Here is a 20,787-nt window from a genome sequence, read left to right as displayed (position 1 = left end):
AGGTTAATCCCGTGCGTCGATATGATCGGACAATATTACACAGACACGGTCGTGCGTCAACTGTGAAAACACGGGCGTATTCGGTACGAATGTCAGGATGGAGGTTCTCGACTTTAAATTAAATGATAAACTCGTAAACACAAAACCAACCAAGGTGATTTTAATCATACGGTATTAAAATGTTGTATGGTACTGCGGGCTATTTTTATTTTTCAGAAGTTCTTTTTTGGGCGGGGCAACTTTAAATGTTATATGCGAATTTTTGTTCCAATCTTACGAAAACAGCCTACAATTCTAACCGAAAAAAAGTTTTCGGTTAAAATTGTGCGGTTTTGGTATAATAGTAATCAAATAATTTCAGCGCTTAAAATAGCTTCAATAATTCATATTATCAAGAAATAACTTTCCGGAATTCGTTATTTTACGAATAACGTTATCCGTAATCGTTGTCACCAGCATACACCTGGTACTGTCGACTCCAGGATGATGGTAATTACCACTGCCATGTCGTACCGGCCATATAAGCCCAGTATTCCGTCCCTGTGGCTTCCATATTACGACTCCGGTCGTTTGTTATGGTCGGGATGTCGCAATAACGAGATTGAGCGATATTTGCGAACCGGTTTGAAATATCTTTAGCATAGCCTGCGTCGGTCTTGTCGGGCCAGATAAAACTGATGATTTGAAAATTACTGCCAGACACGCCCCGCGCAAACGCATTCCTGCAATATTATCACCTGTTGCAGATTTGACAACAGCCAAACGCCTCGTTCAATATGATATAATGGGCGTTCCAGTTGCGGATACGTTTGTTTTATAAATATACATTGTGCTTATAGTTTCGCACACTGGGTGGTCTACCGACAATTTAAAGTCACGCACTTCTAGTAACCTAAGCCCCAGCTCTGACAAGCAAATTTAGTAGTATATCATTTGTGATATAAGGTTGCTGGTAGGGTGTTCTTAACAATGATGAAACGATCGTTACAACACTCATCGTGTTATGCTTGCCTGCAAAGTTTGGGAAAACAAGCTGACGATTGCCCATCTTCCTACTGCTGGTTCGTGGATAAATTATTCACGTTTTAATGGGTATATCTCTTGCACTTTGCGAAAACATGGCAGTCCATGGGAGCTTATTTATGTATTGACAACAAAGATATCTAAGGCGCATAAACAACAGGAATCCCACAAGAAAATGACGAAACTTAAATAAACAGTAAAATGAGCATAACGCAAGCTGATAAAAAGCGGAACCACAATCCACAATGTTATAAAGAGAAAAGCCGAAGCGGCGTTCACCTGGGAACGTATATAAGCATCATAGTTTTACGTTCGTGTCTCGACACATTGCATTCAATTTAATGCTTCAGGTTCGGTTATCGCTGGTTGAGCAACTGCAGCGAAATAGGGAGACCTCAAATTACGCAAGTATGTATAAAAGTAGCGCAAAAAATGCAAACCACATCGTTAAGTTGTGTCTGCTTGGTACGCAACCGCTCGTTGTGGTCTCGACAGAATTTAACGATGACACCGGATCCGGAAGAGTGACTGCAATCTGCGTAGGGAGGTTTAGGATGCGAGGATTACTATCAGGGCGACCTGTTGTGTTCAACTCTCGTTTTCCAGTTTTCCCTTCTTCTCCCGTTGGGTCCACTGTTGTTGTCTCATTTCTCTCCCAGTTCCTTTCCTCTTCGATATGCTCGATGTACTCGTGCTCCTGGCTGTACTCAGATGGCGGAGGTTGATCGCCATGCTCTGATGTCTCTTCCTCTCCCACATGTCGCTGTCTCGGCATCGGAAGATGTTTATTCCTGTCCTCCCCTGTCATATGTGGTAGCGGGCACTCCCCATCACTAATAAAACGCTCGAGTCGGATCCTGTGCTCTTCTGTGTCGTTTATGATTGGGCTTTGCATATTAACAAGATCAGGTACAAACATCTGTGGTTTCTTTCCGTTCTCCTCAGCTACTTCCAGTGGTCGGATAAAGATGAAGTAAGCTTTGCCAATAATCGCTTCAACCTAAGGATCACATAATAAGCTATAAACAGGCAGTTTTTAACCATATATATTTGCAGCAAAACAACACTAGTAAATGAAACAACAATGCTCGTATAAACTACAATACGTTTACGAGTAAACCTTGACACTAGATCTGCATCTACCAGATAAAAAATTCCAATCGCATAAATGTGATTTGCTAGACGTATATGCGAAGTTTAAGAGAACGCGTCGTGTTTTATCACTTTGTGCCTTCGCCATGGACAGGTCGCATCCCGTTTTTTTGTACGGCAAATTACGTGGCTCACACACCAAAGACTGAAGTGTCATTAAAAATACAATGTGTCACATTAGTCAGATCACCATCAGGATTTCCTTGCCGTTTGAATATTTTGCGTCCACAATGGCATACCAAGTGTCTGTCGCTTTACCTGCAGCCGAATTTCTATGAGTGCGCCTCGGGCGGTACAAGTTTTTTATCAAGGGCGTTGCGGTATGGGCAAAAACATATTTTATCCCTGACTATGTGTACAGTCAATGCGCCTTTACCCTTCGCAGCAACCTAAAAGCTTCTTTCGAATGCCACAGTTTTACATGTATAAGTCCGGTTTTAAAGACTATGATGGGCTCTATACTATAGCTTTACAATTTTGTATATTGTGTTTACTCGTTACTATTCCCGTAAAATATACTAGATCGTTGGAAATCTTACCACACTTAACCATAAATACGATAAGCTGGTCAGTACAACTAACGTTTCGTACCTTGAGGCACCAACCACTGTTATATCCCATCCTCGTAACGTTAAAATACAAATCATCGTCGCCTTCCCTTCTGTGTAGAGCCTGTTCTTCCAAAGTATGAACGATGTTGTAAACATTCTTCAGCGGACATATCAGTCGAAACTCGGTGGTGTAAACTCTTTCAGACACTTTTCCACCGGAATTAGCCATCGGGTAAATTCTCATCGCCTGTATAAAACACGTCGTATATTTTGAGAACAATCGTTTTGTTTATCTTAGCTTATAATATATATCGTACTGGGGGTAAGTCGGGATATTGCATAGCACCTAAATCTCACATGGTATTAAAACGATTATAACAAAGCTGTTAAAGTCGCGGGACCACGGTTATATTATTCTTTAAATATGCTTTGTTTACTACAAAATGAAACGAGAATATAGACTCAAGCCACCTTACCCCATCCTACATTATACTGTTTTTTTTTTGCATATACTATATATATATATAGATGCGTGTATGTGTGATTAAATGCAATTTTCATGTAGTCATAAACTGGTTGTTTGATTTGATTTCGATCGTGCACTTGCGGTAAGACTTAACGCTTATATTCGCTTTTTGACGAAAAGTTCTGGTCACGATATTGGTTTATGCCGTTACCGCATCTAGCAGTCTTGGTGTATTACGTCTTTACAATGATTTCGTTTCGGCTTCTCCCACGCTTTATTGTCTTCTAGCGAACCGTATAAAGCAATCACAAGCGCGTCTTAAAATATTAATTGCGTCTTAGGCCGCCGACATAATTGTTGGAATTAGACGTGAGATTACGCCGCACGGACGATCCTCGCACCTTCACTGGGTATTAGCGACATAGAGGCACTCGAAACGCCACCACGATGCGACGGATCGTCGCATGGTTTCAAATCTCCTTAATTACCACTGTAAGTAGCGGCCTGAGCCTGATATTATGTCGCGTGTACCTACCTGCGCGTAAACGATGGTCTCGGCGGTGTTCGCACGCACTTCTAAAGACTGTGTTTCCCGTTCTCTGCTCTCAGAGCAACCGTTCACGAGCATAAGAATCCAGTAAATGCAAAGACCGATGATTTGAGAAGTAATTGCAATTTTCATCTTGTCAGCAGTTATTACATCCACAAACACGTGTCTTTGGTCGCCTGTAGGCACGTATACAACTAAATAATGCTATGTAATGTTTGTGCTACGTTCTGTGTACAAAAATAATCATTACTACAACTCCTAAAATTATACCAAGCTAGAATTTCAGATATCGAACAGCATATTTTATATGTCCTCATCTGTTTAGCCCCAACAACGGGACAAGCTCTTTACTGTAAAATACTTTGAATCTGTATACATAAACCAACTTTGCTTTCTTAAATATATTATGCTGATATCAGCAAAACGATGTAAATTTTCGGTGGAAATTTCTGCACTAAACATTTTGATATGTATAAAATGTTAAAACATCGCAACGCAAGGCACCATTTTGCCTCCACACGCTCCGGACACTGCAGTACTGCACGCTACACATTAAAGCCAAACATGCAGTAAGACAACTGCACGACATATATTGACTTCGACTGCAACTTTGTTTTTGATCGAATAACATATTTCTTACCTGTCTTAACTTTATGATCAAGAAGCATTATTAATATTTAATGTGGAATAATGGCAATTGTAGAGCCAACGGTTAAGTTAATTAAATTTAACTTGAGCCTTTATTCTTTGCAAAAGGCTGCGCCCAACTTGCCATGCGCCAACATCGACTCGCTCATTTTTCAGTTTCTTAATGACTAAGGTCCTCTTGTTTTAATGGACATGTCGAAAGTCCCTTTACACGTGTTTTATGCTGCAATAAAATAACGATTCAGTCATTTTTACACCCGTAGCAACAACACCTTCATAATCCCTGTCTGAACTCTGAGACTGTTTATCCGAACGCGCGTTTTCCGTTTTACTTCCGATACAACGCCACTTCTTTTTCTGGCGTACTAACGTTCGTCTTTTAACTTTTGCGCAGGATCCGATATTGCGAGAGTTGCCCGAGGGCCGTTATTGCGTATGAAGCACACGCGCGACCCACACAGGTCCTGGATACAAATATGGCAGCCTAAATTGACATAACAGCCAAGTGGTTTGACTAACAACCAAGTGGTTTGGCTTCTCTACATATAATTCGCGGGTGTGCCGTGACTGATTAATTTGGGTTCAAAATTGTCGTTTCTTAATTGCGCCCAGTAATGAGATTATCCGACAACAGCAAAAGTGCTGTATCGGATCCGCACAGCATATTTATTTCTTACAAAACATTACAAATCTTTTAATTTCGTAATCCTAAGATCGAAATGTTTCGCTAAATCAAAAAATCTGACGACGTAGGTAGCGCACCTGCCTCTAGCCGTTCGGTTTCGTGGCTTGATGCTACCGTCGCGGATGCTTGTGTCCATAGTTAGTGGGATTCTCACTACACTTTGGTGTGTTCTTTTGCAAGACACTTAACAGCACTTAATTCCCATCAATACAACACAACCAAATAAACATATGCCAAAAAAGTTATATTCGTGGTAACACGTAAGCGTGGTCGATGTGTATAAAAACAGAACACCTGTGTTGTGGCCAACCTTGCCCCGCTACACGGCGATATATAAGTTCCAACTATTTGTTCAAATAGAATCCGCTAGATGTCAATCTTGGGTTAATTTTCTGTCGTTTGGATATGATTAAGACCTGTTTTGTCTTTGCTTATGCTTAATGTTTAAAATGATTTGCAAATATTTCAAGTTTGTGCATGTTTCTATCTTACTATATTTTTACCAGTGTTCTGCAGCATATAAACCTGTATACATTTAATACCAATGATGAACCACTGACGACGTCTTAGGTCATATGTGGTATAAGCCAAGACAACCTTCAGAGTTCACTCAACGTTAAAACACTGTGCGATAATATCTTCAAAGTTGCCGGGTGCTCATGTAATTTGAGAAATAAGTAATCCTTCATACACTTTTCTTTTTAGTTAAAGTTCAATAAGTTTGCAACTGGTAGGTGCAGCCTATTATGGTATAAAATGGGAAACTCTTTTAATAAGTACAAACCCGACAAGGATCTACAAGAGTATTTTCAAAAATTTGACGAGTTATACCTCACAAAAAATCAAGTCCGGAAACGTAATTACGTCGTCTTTCGTGTATTATGTCCGCTAGCCATTGGATTGGGCGGACTGTATGTTTTAACATACGCTGGAAGACTTGCTTACTACGGAATACCATCAGTTCACAGCAACGCTATTATAGAGGGTTACAAGAAACGAGGTAAACATTTTCATTTTACTGCTGTATTTCTCAAATGTCCACAACTGTTAAAGTTATTGTGTTTTATGCATATAAAAGAATGGCACTAGCCAGTAACCACTAGTAAAGAAACTTCGGAACATAATAGGCTGGTGGGACGTGTTAGACTGTTAGAGGTTGGTGGTTACAGGTTGAAGGTTGGGGGGTTAGTGGTTTTAGGGGTTAGTAGTTGGGTTATAGGGGTTAGTAGTAAATAAGGGGGGGGGGGGGGGCGATTCTTTGCTAGCACCAAAGAATGTACCATTATGTTTGTAAAAAGACTGGTATAGTTCACAGGTTAGTGGTAAGGGTTACTGCATATTGGGTTATCATATGGCATTGCAGGTGGATTATTCATGAGACTGTAATATACTATCGCCATAACTACATGGATGTACACATAAATCGTAAGAAAAGTAGTTGTTTCTAGTTCTAAGTGCTTGTGAATCTTGTGATTCTGTTAACACTTCAACTAATTTATTGTTACAGAGGAGCGTCATTTACAATATGTAAAGGAAAATCCAACCTATGTGTCGGCATTGCTCAAAGGTTACGAGGCACTTCGGCCACCAAAGGATTTCTAATTTATTCCAAACATCCAATAAACTCTGTCACAGCAACACCGAACATTTATTTTCATTCTTCGCCCTTGAAAAACTTTTCCTCACCTTTGTACAACGTGGCCAGTGCTCCAGTGCTTTCTCAAAGTATTCGAAATTTTCGAACACAGGAAAATGAAACCAAGCCTGTGGAGCAGCAAGAAAAGCCTGAGTCCTATAAAAGAAAGCAGAAATACAAAGGAAAAGGCACAGAAAATGACTCTGAAAGCAAATTTGGACTGATTTTGAAATATGGCTTAGGATCTGCCTTGGTAAGCATGTTTTTAACACAAACTTCTGTCAGATCAGATGTATATTAGCTAGTCAGCTTTTTACACAGTGATAGTGGTAGTCAATGGTGTTTTATTTTTAGTCAAACTGTTTATTTTTCAGGTCATATCTTTGGTAACTGGTCCATTAAAATTGTTTGATGATGAATTTAGATCTTACGTCCCCACCCAATTACCTTATCCAGAGGTTAGTTCTTTTATACGGGTTGTACTGTTAATATTATGATTTACAAATCTATTCTTTGCAGTATGCGTTGTATGTACCAATTGTAGCCATCAATGTGTTCGTGTTTATACTCTGGAGAAAAATACCGCAGAAAATGTCAAAGTATTTTACTCTCTCTGCTCAACGAGGTAAGCTTAATTTATAAAATTTTGATTTTACTGTCAAAACTGTACCCAAACCCAATGTACAATTCCATATCCAATTATTATTTTCGCTGGTAAAAGCAGACCTTAAGAGAACATTACAAAGTTTGCAATATAAACTTGTCAGAAGAGCCATTGGATTTCAATATTGGCTGACAGTAGTAATTTATATTACATTTCCCGTTAATAGCGTTACAAGATAGGAGATACAAAGATAGTTGTTAATGTGTTTCTACAAATATAATCGAACAAGAAAGGTTGAGGTTATGCTAAGCTTACAGAAACTGTGTAATGCCTTATTTTCGTATTACATACATTTGTTGAGATATTTATCAAAAAAGCTTTAACCATTTACTACAAGGTGTCCGAAACTTTGGCTCGTTAGTGGGTTCTGCGTTCAGCCACAAAAGCTTCCTCCATCTGTGTATTAACATGTACGTGCTCAGTAGTTTCTCTGCTGCATGGTTCATACATGCAAAGCTTTCAAACCAACGTATGAATTCGGTATGTGCTTAGATTACTTTGCTTATTAGAGCTATGTTTTATTTGGAATTTCTTTGTCAAATATTTTATAGGGTATGCCAGCACTGTTATTTTCATGTTTTATCCTCCTGGATAATGGGCAAGCTATTTCCTACTTCCCATATCTCCTTTTATGTGGTAGAACTTCATCCTTGGTACTGTATTTAAAATATTTGCTAATCACTGGGTTTTATACACATGCAAAAACTGTTTAACTTTTGGTCATATACAAGTTTTCATATCTGCATTTGCAGGACCTGGAAATTGTATCTCAGTTTCATGAGTTCTTTTTATCTGCTGCAATTGCATCAAGCTTTGGCAGTTTTGTTGTGAAACTTCTTGGTGGGATAACCGTGCCTTCTCTGGGTGCATCAGGTTGGTACCATTGCATATATTATATATCTTTCATGCAATATTGTTATTATAATGTAAACTGCAGATTTACATTTATGTAGCATCGTTGGGCAATGATTAAAATGAATGTCTCTGACCCAGGGAGTAGTGGGTTTGGGGCTTTATCCTGCCTGTTCTGCCACTGTTCCTGCGAATGTGTGCTTAGTTATACCCTCCACAGTTGTTGGCCCACTCAGATATAACTTAGTAACTTGGTGAGAACACTTGAGTAGGGCACCTTTGGTATAACATACACATTGCCCCTTATGCGAGGACGCATGTCACATGTTTCTCACCCAGCTTGCTGGTATATTACCCACGAAGTAGCATACATGGTAAGTCGTAAGCTGGCACGAGGTGTTAACTCTTTAACTGCCCAAGGCGACTAAAGTCGCTCTGGGACCACACGTCACTTAAATGGCGATTCTGTGGTCATTTCTCCATTATCGATCCCAAATTTGGTTTCATTTGAAAGAGGAAGCAATTTCCTTTTGATTTCAGCAATAAAAAATATATCAACGTATTTAAACATTTTGAGTATTGTTTTGTCAAAGTTTTTGAAGATTTTTAGCCAAATTTAGCCATTTTCCTTTAGTTATGTCCCCAATTTTGCTGTAATCTCCTGTTCGCGCCAATTCGGAGTTGCAGTAGGGGATTCCCCGTGTATTCAAGCGTTGTTTAGGCTTCGCAAAGCATTTTTAGCTTTGAAAACTCATTGTAGGGGTACTAGAACAGAATTTTTGTACAAAGTAGCTCAAATGGACACTGGGGCATATAGGCTTGCATTTTCTTTGCTTTTATTTGTTGAATGAGCTGGTATTACTCTAATTAGTGTGGTTTATATGTCCAAAATAAGCAAATCTGTTTGGAGATTAAAAATTTCAAAAATTTATGACTATTTTGCCTGACTACTTTTTATGATATTTGTACTAAAGTTTATGGGTAAAAAAAATATACATATTATGTTTTGAACGAGATTTGATGTTGTATCTAGAAGGAATAGGACCTATAGGATATTCAAGTGAAGAAACTTTACTTCCTTTCAATGAAAATCAAGGGAATCATCCTGAGGACATTTCAAACTATGTTTGATGTTTCAAAGCTTTGTTATTTACTTTGTTTTGTCATTGAATTTGTGTTTTCTAGAGCCTCATTGATGAATACAACAGACCACAATTTACTTTATTCACTGAAAACAATAAGTTTGTCAACAGCACCAATAGCACCATCATTAGGAGGTTCGAAAGTATGACGCCAATGGCTCTTTATGAGATTTTTACCTGTATGAACATGCTAGAAGTACATTTTATACATCAAAAGAAAGATAATTTGATACTGATTAAGTTTGCAATGCATTACTTTTGGATATTTTTGTTCATTCCTGAAATATTCTATATTGAAAAATTCATTATGACGTCATCGTTATTTTGATGACGTCATCAAAAAATTAAAAATATGAAGTTAAAGAGAATTTTATACTCTTCAAACTTTCTATAGCATGTTTTGCTCTAACTGCTATAGTTTGGCTACAAAATCCAATTAGATGATACCTGGTCAAAAATTAAAAATTTTGAAAAAATAGGCGGCAGTTAAAGGGTTAAACCCGTGTGCTAACGACTGTCGTTTTCCGGCCACGCGAGGATAAAGTAAGTTACATTCATCCATTTATATATCAGTTGATTTAGATTTCCTATCTTGTTATTACCAAATGTTAACTATTATTGCACATACATTTAGGAGCAATCATGGGTTTAATTGGTTACATCTGCTCAAAAATCCCTGAAAGTCGTCTTAGTATTGTTTTCCTTCCCCAATGGAGTTTCACTGCTGATTCTGCTCTTAAAGGCATTGCTACTTTTGATGCTGTTGGTCTTCTGGTTGGCATGGCAACCAAGTGGCGATACATGGTGCTGGACCATGCTGGTCATCTTGCTGGTCTCTTGTTTGGCATGTGAGTGGTAAAAATGAATTTAGACTGACAATAATATGAATTTATGACCTGCTTCTATTCAATAATGGTGATTTTCTGAGGGTATGCCAGAAGACTTCGAAATTTGACCACTTTTGGTATTTTATCCAGACACCCTTTTATGATTATGAATTATTTCAAAAAAAGTTACCAGAAGATGCTGTAAAAGTAAAGTTGAGGTTCACTTATTACATTGATATGTTTACACTTTAAGGGTTGAGAATATTTTTTGACGTTGATTAATTAACGATCTTCAATTTTATTCTACAGTTGGTACGCACACGCTGGAGCGAACATCTTTTCTGCGTGGTATCGTTACTGTAGAAGGGTGAAGGATGGTATGCAAGGGCGGAAGAAATAATTTTGTTTTCTTTCAAAAGTTCTTAATCTTCGTTTGGTTCTTACAAATGTATTACTAGGAGTTACCAATAAAATTTGCTGTGTATATTTCTTGCGTTGTAATGTGTTGTTGGGGATTTTTGTTTGTCCCGAATTGGTGAATATTTTATGCCTTTATAAATGTGAGGCTTTAGTGCGTGAAGAAATGTAGTAACACTCCGTAAACAATATATTAAAACTGTTTTGTGGCCTAAACAGTATATTAAAACTATTTTTATAGAACAGCGTGAGACATGAAAAGTTATTTACCCAATGTTCAAAAAGACTGTTCGCTGGGTGTCCCTAGCGAGCTTTGATTACGAGAATATTGCGCTTTGAACACCCCATTTTTAGAACGAAATTCTGAATCTGGTGAGCCAACTATCGACAAGCACTTAAAGATCTTTACCAGATTAATTTGTACCTTATTGAGTTTTTTTGTAATTTATTTTTCGGTGTGTCTCGGTTAAATATAGTCGTTTTCTATGACGGTCTACTTAATTCAATAAATGGGCCATTTTTATGTTCATACTTTAAAATAATATAACCTATAGTTATTATATAGCAGAATATCAGAAAAGAATATTCTTATTGTTTTAGCAATGTTAGTAAATCAAATATTCAAGGGCCGTACCACAATGGCGCCTGCATGTAATCTATACGTGTAACGGTTCAAGGCTGGTCGCTGCTATCATTGCGTCCGTGAGCAAGACACCAACATATACCGTTAACGACAATATCATGGGTCGCGTTGCTTCGATATGTGGTTCAGTATATTCAGCTTGTGTTACGTGAGTTATAAGAACGTAAGCTTTAAGCGAGTTTCAAAATAAACCTATGAGCAATGTTCAAGAACGTAGAATTCCGCTTACTTCGAAGTCGATCACCAAACTGCAGTAAATTTTATCACCAAAAAGAGGAACGAAATACTGAAATCTTTATAAAATTCCCACGCACGCCAGCATGAGAACCAAGCTTAATTGAACTTACCGACCTTACCAGCAAAGAATTAACTTAAATGGAGCGTAAAATATATTTTTGCGTGTCATCCACATAACAAGCACTAATCCTTTTCCTATCTCATAAAGATCATGTGCAATTAGTACGCCGACGTCCGGCCAGGGACCATTCACCTTTCAGGCTTCACTGACCAATATGAATATCTCCTTGTGAATTGCTCAGTCGCGGTGCCCTCGCTTGCAATTAAAGCAGAGTGCTCAGATTATCCCCGAGTCGTTGATAGCAGTCGGTTGTTCAATGAATGTTCATACAAAAGGTGCTTGCTGCACACATCACCGTAAATTAATTACTCCACGCGGACGTTTTTGCCAGCAATGGTTTAGCACTGTAGTAGAAACCAGTATTGAAATACAAATATAGTTATAATGAGTCAGACTTCGAAAGTATTTTGCGTGTTATATACAGAAGTTATTTTAGTTTTAGGAGAGTCAGGTTTAAACTGAAACAGACACTTTTATTGATTAGTTAGAACTTCATAACACACCTAAACAATCTTTGTTAAAGTATTCCAAGCATAGAAAGTTGACTTTAAAACTAAACCCTTCTACATTAGTTATAACTTCGTAACACGCCGGTGCAAATAATTCGTCGAAACATCTTCGGTCTGTAATAAGTATACTTGATCATTTGATACGTATGTAATCTTCTTTACTGCTTATCGCCAATTCGTATCAATATGTGGTCACTCGTCTGATGACCCGGTAAGTTCATAGGGGGTTGATCAACCCTTAATCTTACAGACAACCGTATATATATATAGAAAGTTGCAGAATCGAAAGCAGTATTTTTGTTTGCATTGCCAGAAGTCCCCCATACCACATATAAGTGAAAAATAATTTATTGCAACAAGTAAGTTACTTTTGTAGTGAGACGTGGCTTTATGTGTAACCGTTGTTAAGGCTTAAGAAAATATGCAAATATAGAAAGTCGTTTTGGGTACAGAGTGTTAAGTTTGTATATTTTTTTTTCTGTATTAGCCTTGTACTAGACTAGATAGAAAATAGTTTGTATAATGTATCGTGCTGCTGTGCTGGCTTTGTTCTCCACCATATTCCTCTCTGCCACTTGCTTGGATACGAGGAACGATTCTCAATCTTACTGTAAGTTATAAACTTCTTTATATTGATAGTGTTGGGTAGCATGCCAATTTTTTGAACTTAATATGAACACAGGCTGCAAGAAAGTCTTGGATTTAAAGAACACAAAATTGTGTTTATAACATTGAAAGTCTCAATTCAAAAAGATAAATATTCGTACATATATTTAGTGCTGTGGGGTACTGTAAGGACCTAAATCCTATGTTTCCTGGTCGGATTTTTAACAATTAACAACGCTATTTCAGAGTGTTTCAGGGAATATAGTTATATAATTCTGTAAATATTCATTGTTTCAAACAAATGAGACGAAAATTTAAAATGAAAACATATCCCATTTTGCCTCACCCTACTGTATGCCAAGTTTGTGACCTCAGCATGCGCAAGCATGGTAAAAGGTCCAGTATTTAATTACATGAAATTGTCATGACTTAGGAAGCCGTAATTCAAAAAAATACTTTCTTATGTATTTCCGAGTCCAGCTCAGTTTTCATATGCAGTAGAACTGATATATGCAACGTTTGTATATATAGATATAGAAGCACGGTTGTGCAAAGTATTTATTTGAGAATAACTTTCTGTTCTTAAACAAAATGCAAAATTCCTATAGGTTATAAATCCAATACGGAAGTTAATTGTTGAGCGTATATATCGCATATTTTCATTCAAGCGCTCAATTTCGTCTGAAAATCTGAACTGAAATCAGGAAGAATCTTATTATTCATGGTGCATTAGACTAAGTGTTGGAGACAAGAGTGATATTACCGTTAATCTCAATCGTACATGAGATTTAATCTCTTGTGAGAATTAATCTACACAAACAATAGTAATCACGCGTGTTCTTTATGACACGCACCATTTGCCGGTATATGAGCTCCCTATTAACATTTTAAACGAAATTTTACGTTTAAATTGTCTCCCACAAAATGATAATACAGTTTTAACAAAATAAGGCATTTGTTACATTTGTAATCAGTAATTGTTTTTATGGTTTTACATAAACAGAAAATGGCGAAGATATAAATTTTACCTTAAACAAAAATAAACAGTTAGGACAATTTATAACACTTTGTATTGGTTTAATGATAATATTTTGTATTTTTGCCTTAAACTTCGTATTTTCCCACAGCAGCAATCTCTCAGTTCCTGGTCACAATCACCGGTACAAATCTCACCGCTGCTGAAGTCTTGGAAAAATTGCAAACTTTAATCGCTTCACTGAATGGACACGCGTCGGGTAAAGTTTGTATTCATTGATTTGAATCTACATATGTCCGGTGTGACAATTCAAACATTTGTGTTTGTTTTATTAATATTTTTATAAATTTTACATTTTCGATATGTCTACTCTAGTTTCTGAATTCCTTTTCTATTTTTTGGCCACTACAATTATATTGTAAGTCACTAACAATTTTAATGCTGCAGACATAAATGAATGTGAACTAATCGTCGATTTGTGCAACGGCAATTCCAGCTGCATCAACACACTTGGCTCTTATATCTGTTTGTGCCCACCAGGATTTACGCTACAAGGAAATTCGTCGGACCCCTGTCAAGGTACAACGAAGCAATATCTTTGGTAGCCTATTACTGCGTAGCTCAAATTTATCTCTAAAAATAAAGTGTAATACCGCCTCACAAAACTTTATTTTAAACTGCTGTTTCTATGCTTTTTTCATCAGACGTGGACGAATGCCTGGTTAACACCCACAACTGTAGCGCCAACGCTGAATGCTCGAATTTTCCAGGAAGTTTTTCTTGCCAATGCCAACCTGGATATTTCGGTGACGGTTTTACCTGTCAAGGTTAGGATGTATGCCCGTCCGTTTAGATTATGTCTGTCATTTCAGCTTATACAAGTGAAACATTTATATGTCCTGTCAAATTGTGTATATGTGTCTTTTTAGATCAGGCATGCACGTAAAAAATGTATGTCTGTCTTTTCAAATTAGGCATATACAAGTAAAAAATAATATTTGAAAACCAAGTGTAAAAGTGAGTATAACTTATGCTCATTAATACAGACGTTGATGAATGTTATCCTGAGGAAGAAGAGAAGCAGTGCGGGTTTAACGCTTACTGTGTGAATAACCCTGGTTCATACACATGCATCTGTGAGAGTGGGTATTTAGGTGACGGTCAACTATGTTACGGTACGCATACATGCGCTTGTTTTTATTGGTCGTTGCTAAAAAAGATATTTATTCAGATGACGATGAATGTCTTACTGATCCATGCCACACATTAGCATATTGTACCAACCTTTTCGGATCGTATACGTGTGAATGTAAACTTGGTTTCATCGGTGATGGTATAAACTGCTATGGTAAGAAAACAAATTTATTTTGACTTGAAAATAAAAATCTTGATACGTCTTTTAGCGTGGTATACTATGTGCCTTGCTTCGTTTCGCCTCGATAGCAAAAACGTGCCTTCAGCGATGCCACGCCGTTGCAATCAACGCTTTTCTCTTATTGTTCCACGCTTGGTGTTACTCTTAAGTCAACAGTTTCTATTTTAGACGGGTGTTACACAGTTATAAACTACTCAGCTGTAGCATTTTTGTATTACTGTAAGTTTACTTGGATACGCTTTACTATTTCATGGTTTTATTAACGATATTGATCGGTTTAGTTTGTTAAACTTAACAATCAAGTTGAAAGTATGTCGCAAGAACAGTATAGTGTAGGGTAAGATGGTTAGCACCTATATTTTCTGGTCGTGTTTTTTAACAATTAACAAGCTTCTTTGTTTACTATTAACCGAAACGAGACAAGATAATGAAAATATGGTATTTACGACATAATGTATAGTAGGATGGGAGAAGATAGGACACCTTTTCATTCTATTTTCCCGTACATTTTGGTAGCAAACAAAAAACATTCAAGGAATTATAAAACCTTGTCCTCGCGACTTTCATAGACCATTGTTAATTTTCTAAAGTACGATCAGGATATTTATATATTTCGTGCTAAAGGTGTCCCATCTTCCCCCACCCCACAATATATATATTTGAACTTGTTTGTATCCTTCCACTTCTAATTAGATTTCGACGAATGCAGTGACGTTGCATTAAATAATTGCAATGACGAAGCATATTGTTTGAACACTGAAGGATCTTACGTCTGTCACTGTAAAGATGGGTTTGAAGGAAGTGGGAATTACTGTGAAGGTGGGTTGTTAAATCCATTGTAAGTTACTTTGAATTACTAGAGCAATGGGGCAAGTCTTTTAAAGGAATGGTTGTATTGCAGCTTGGTTGAATATAGTTGCTAATGACCGCGCGTCGAAAATATTCCACGTTTATCGCAATTATCAACATTTTTAGTTTTTCTGTTGTTTTGTCTCCGCCAGTGTATTACCGTTACAACCCTTTTAAAGATAACAGTAAAGTCGACTTCTGGTAAATGTGGCTTAGGTCGTTTCTAAGAACTGCGTTGTTCTAATTGATGATTAAGCTTTAAGTGTAGCCCGCCTTCTCGGTTACATATGTTATAATAATATAATTTGTAGCTATATATTAACGTGAATTTAAATTTCAATAAACGCTTGTTTTATTTGTTTCACGGTTTTCGAAAAGTGATTAAACTTATTTTAAAGATGTGGACGAGTGTAAAGTATTTGACTTCTGTCACACGTACGCAACATGTGAGAACCACCAAGGCTCTTTCTCTTGTAACTGCAAACCAGGATTCGCTGGTAACGGATACGTGTGTCAAGGTAAGTTACTTTTAAACTGATGAAGCAACAAAAGGCACATTTGGGGGGGGGGGTGACTATAAGCATTGTATTTTTCGACTATATTTCGTATTAATGCAGATATTGATGAATGCCTGAACAACATGTCGAATTGCTTGAGAGACGGAACTTCATCTTGCTCCAATACAATTGGCTCATATTTCTGCGCATGCGCAGACGGATTTAGAGGAGATGGCATAACAACATGCACAAAAGGTAACTACAATAACATTTTCCTTTTTATATTTGCAAACCAATGACCAACAATTATTTCTTCTAGTTAACAAACCGAATGATTGCCTGCTTGGAACACACGACTGCGACAAGCAGGCTACTTGTAGTTTTAGCGGGAATGAGTTTACTTGTACATGTAACCAAACTACTTACGATAATCACACTAATGGAAGAGAATGCAGTAAGTAATTTTACGTTCCTTTAAAAAACTGGTATCTTATATCCTTTTACGGCACAAATATACATGTTCAACCGTCGTCACTACATAATGATTAGAGCGCTGATACATCGTAGCCAAAAGTTATCAAATGTCACACTTATTGTGACAAAATGGGGCGTGGCATTATTAAGCAGTATGATTAGCAGTTGTTTAATTGCTTTACCCAGACTACAGTTGCCCTGCCATACAAGAACAGATGTAATACACATTTCATTCAATCTATTTACCTTATGTAATACGCCTATATGCGTTGCTAACCGCATTAGGTTTATTGTGGTATCCAAAATATATAGTAGGGTAGGGGGGATGGGACACTTTTTTATTCTATTTTTTTTTTGTTCCATGTAGTAGTAAAAAAAGACAATTCAAAGAAATATAAAACCATATTCTCACGACTCCCATAGACCGTTGTTAATTGTTTAAAACAAAATTAGGATAATTGAATATTATGTTCTTGAAGGTGTGCCATCTTCTTTCACCCGCTATAGTAAATAAAAATGTAATACTCTTTTCAGTATCACCTGTTATGGTCCAATGCACCACAACGTCTATCACCGTTAAAGTTATTGCGGATTACTACATGCAAAAATCGATTCGACTGCCGGACCTGCATTTAAATGATTTTGAATGTGGTGGTCAACAAACTGCGTTGTCTGATGAGTATTGGGATTTTATTATAGATGACCTTTCTTCGTGTGGAACCATTGTATCAGTAAGTTGGATGATGTTACCCATTGTTGATGCCGTGTGCATCCTATTAAGCTACACATTTATCTGCAATTATGCTCCAACTCGGTGGTCCATTCTGGTTTGGTTTAATTTTTAACCGTACATTCAAAAATGAAGATATGCGGACACGAAGTATATGGAATAGAACAGCAGGGTTATAATAACTGTCGTTGCGCCGCCATCGAGGATAAAAAAACATTCATTCATTCATTCAAGTTTAAAAAGAAAAAAACACGCGAAATAAGATATACCGCTGTGCGTTAAATATAACACACACACCAGTGCAAAAAACTTGCAAAACTGTACAACAACAATCTATCGAACCAATTCATTTTTGTTTCAGAAAAACCAGACGCACATAACCTATTCAAATATTCTCTCAAATTCTGTAAAGAGTGGAGTTTACATGGGCACGTTAGTGAGCGTGCCTTTCTCCTGTTCCTACCCTTCCAACTTAACAGTAGCTCTCCCAACCCCATATTACCCGGAAGCCAAGTAAGTCGAGTATAAAATTACGCCATTTTGTTTTGCCATATATACCTCCGTTATTATGTAATGTTTCTTAGCGTGATCAGCATAGCCGGACCAAATGGTACTGGAACTTTCGTAGTCGAAATGAACATATACACCGATTCAAGTTACTCCTTCATTAGCAACACGACCAGTTTTGCAACAACTGACATACTTTACGTCCAGGTACACATTACACTGGCGTCTATATATTTATCACTATACGTAACATGAATTAACCAGCAGGCAGACTATTTCAAACTTGGTACTTTCAGACTACTCTTACTGCCGACGACAACAGTCTAGCACTGCTAATCCACGACTGCTGGGCGACACCAACAAGTTCCGGGGTTGACCCGAATGCCTATTATTTCATAGACAACGGGTAGGTTTATTGCACCAAAAACAATTTGGAATCGTTTAAACTTTTAATAAACTCTTTACAGATGTCCCATTCCAGGGCGTGTTGCGGATACAGTACACGTAAGTTTCTTTGCAAATATAATGTGATACTACGGTATCGTATTTGTGCTGGGAATAAAGCCCCAAAATATAAAAACAAGTTTACTGTATATGTGTATTATATACCGTACATTACCAAATTGTCTTCCTGCATCTAGAGTCATGGAAACCCCGAGTATAGAGCAATAACTGCCGTCTTTCTGTGTTTAAAATAGAGCAAAAGCGGTGACTTTGGCAATGAATTTAAACGAACTTGTTAAGTTTTATTTGTGATTTCCTTTTGTGGGAAGGTGTAAAACAGCTTCTATATTTACCTTACCAAACATTTTTTGAAAAAATATATAAATTTAGCCGCATTAATGACTAAAATGTCGCAAATCAACCGCTTCTAGTTCTATTTTTTTAAACTTTTTTTGATACAGAAAACAAATAACATATGTTAAGACCCAGACCAATACTTGAAACATAGTACCATGGGGTAAGATGGGACACCTGTAGTATATAATATTAAAACATCCTGATCGTGTTTTAAACATTTGAAAACGGACTATGGGCGCAGGAAGGATATTTTGTAACTTTTTGAATGTACTTTGTTTACAACTAAATGGGATGAGAAAATAGAATGAAAAGGTGTCCCATTTTCCCCAACCGGGACACCTTTAGCACATGATATGCAAACATTCTGATCGTAGTTGAAATAATTAACAACGGTGTATGGGAGTCGTGAGGTTACGGTTTTATATAATTCTTTGATTGTTCTTTGCTAACTACCAAATAAGACAAGAAAATAGAATAAAAAAGTGTCCCATCTTCCCCCACCCTACTATATATGTTGATTTAGATCACCATGAACGGAGTAAGCAAAATATCGAGATTCCATACGCAAGTATTCGGGTTTGTTGATTACAATACAACTTATTTTCACTGCACGGTCGATTTGTGCTCGGAAAACGCCGGGCAGATTTGTGAAAAGGTATTTTAACTATTTTTTCAAAATTTACGAAAAACATCCGCTGCTGGTTTTCTTAGTGCGGTGATAAATATTATCATTGCAAATAAAATATAAATTGTTCTTTTTGTTCGCTCGTACAGAGTTGTACGGATGAACCAAGCAGTATTATTGACTTTGGAACGCGCCCAAAAAGAATGACAGGTGACGATGACGTTCTTTCTTTGGGACCATTTATTAACAAAGAATGTAAGTTTTGTTTTCGTTATTGCTGGAAAATACTTCCTTGTTTTGGTTTTAACGTATAACTTTATCTTAAAACAAAAAAAAACGAACATATTTTTAGATTTCACGAGCATCGATACCGCACCAGGGAGCCCCGCCATTAACCCGTACATCATAATTGTCTGCGCGTTTTCAGTTATCATTGCTCTTTTAAGCGCTGTTGTGCTTTATGTTGTAATAAAAGGGAAGATAGCGAGACGGCCAACAACAGAGGAACGGACTGCTGCTTCCAACATGAACTCGAACAGAAACAATCCGTATTTACAAAACACAGGTTCAAGCCTTCCAGTCATCTTAAATGACAGCGCCATGGAAATGTATGAGAACGAAAAGAAGGTTCTCGAAAGATCTAACTCGTCATCCGGTTCCACTAAGGTGGAGTTCAACGGTGTGTGATGAGCACACAGTTACGTAATTGCTCATTTATATTCATCGTTGCTTGTAGCGGCCAAAGGTGAAATTCATCATTGTGTAATTAGTGTCATACTTATACTTTTCGAACGTAGCACTGTATATACAATATACTCTTTCCAGCATATTTAGTTTACGGTATAACATTCCGAAGAAACCTATAGACTGCATATACATACCTTTTAGCGTTTGAAGTAGTTTTTGAGCTATATAAGTTAAAAGGTTATTTTTATTATTATGTATGATTTTATATACTGCCTTTATGTAATATCTTATTACCATAGGCAACTGTTTTTTTTAACTATAAGCTTGAATAACGTTTAAAATGAAGTTTATTGTTTTGAAAAAATAAAAGTGAAAATGAAGAAAGCATTTTGCCACTGCGTTCTTTGATTAGTCGTCCTTTGTTTGGCATTCTGTTTTCTATTTATATTTCACCTGATGGTAAATTGGCAATGGCCACTGCTGTGTGGGCGTATATATGCCGTTTGTTTGCTGAAGTATGACTCTATTTTGCGCTGT

At 37.2% G+C, this 20,787-nt stretch overlaps 3 protein-coding genes across 4 annotated transcripts; 2 read left to right on the top strand and 1 right to left on the bottom strand.

Annotated features, from left to right (window-relative positions):
- Positions 1-1,125: 1,125 nt before the first annotated feature.
- LOC149742921 (uncharacterized) lies at positions 1,126-4,004 on the bottom strand. The gene is made up of 3 exons (XM_089889444.1): positions 3,728-4,004; positions 2,767-2,973; positions 1,126-2,023 (listed from the first exon to the last, which is right to left on the bottom strand). Exons 1-3 carry the CDS (start codon positions 3,872-3,874, stop codon positions 1,424-1,426), a joined length of 954 nt encoding a protein of 317 aa, XP_089745570.1. The 5' UTR covers positions 3,875-4,004; the 3' UTR covers positions 1,126-1,423.
- Positions 4,005-5,743: 1,739 nt separating this feature from the next.
- Positions 5,744-10,682, top strand: LOC149742920 (uncharacterized). Its single transcript, XM_089889406.1, has 8 exons — positions 5,744-6,075; positions 6,583-6,964; positions 7,086-7,169; positions 7,231-7,336; positions 7,713-7,855; positions 8,128-8,248; positions 10,004-10,217; positions 10,506-10,682. Exons 1-8 carry the CDS (start codon positions 5,957-5,959, stop codon positions 10,594-10,596), a joined length of 1,260 nt encoding a protein of 419 aa, XP_089745532.1. The 5' UTR covers positions 5,744-5,956; the 3' UTR covers positions 10,597-10,682.
- A 1,895-nt stretch (positions 10,683-12,577) lies between these two features.
- On the top strand, positions 12,578-20,637 carry LOC149742919 (uncharacterized). Of its 2 annotated transcripts, none has more exons than XM_089889382.1 (18): positions 12,578-12,733; positions 13,857-13,964; positions 14,153-14,284; positions 14,410-14,532; positions 14,752-14,880; positions 14,937-15,053; positions 15,774-15,899; positions 16,328-16,447; positions 16,547-16,681; positions 16,746-16,880; positions 17,435-17,631; positions 17,992-18,143; positions 18,215-18,344; positions 18,434-18,543; positions 18,605-18,641; positions 19,462-19,593; positions 19,713-19,818; positions 19,916-20,637. In XM_089889382.1, the coding sequence occupies exons 1-18, from the start codon at positions 12,646-12,648 to the stop codon at positions 20,248-20,250; spliced, it is 2,412 nt and encodes an 803-aa protein (XP_089745508.1). In that variant the 5' UTR covers positions 12,578-12,645; the 3' UTR covers positions 20,251-20,637. The 2 variants fall into 2 exon arrangements, with proteins under 2 accessions (XP_089745508.1, XP_089745509.1); XM_089889383.1 differs by having other exon boundaries at positions 12,588-12,733; positions 13,860-13,964.
- Positions 20,638-20,787: the final 150 nt, after the last annotated feature.

Source organism: Ciona robusta, chromosome 1 (genome assembly GCF_009617815.1).
Source record: "Ciona robusta chromosome 1, ASM961781v2".
NCBI classification, from domain to species: Eukaryota; Metazoa; Chordata; class Ascidiacea; order Phlebobranchia; family Cionidae; genus Ciona; species Ciona robusta.
The sequence above is the reverse complement of the archived record's forward strand: the minus strand, read 5'-3'. Positions and strand labels throughout refer to the sequence as shown.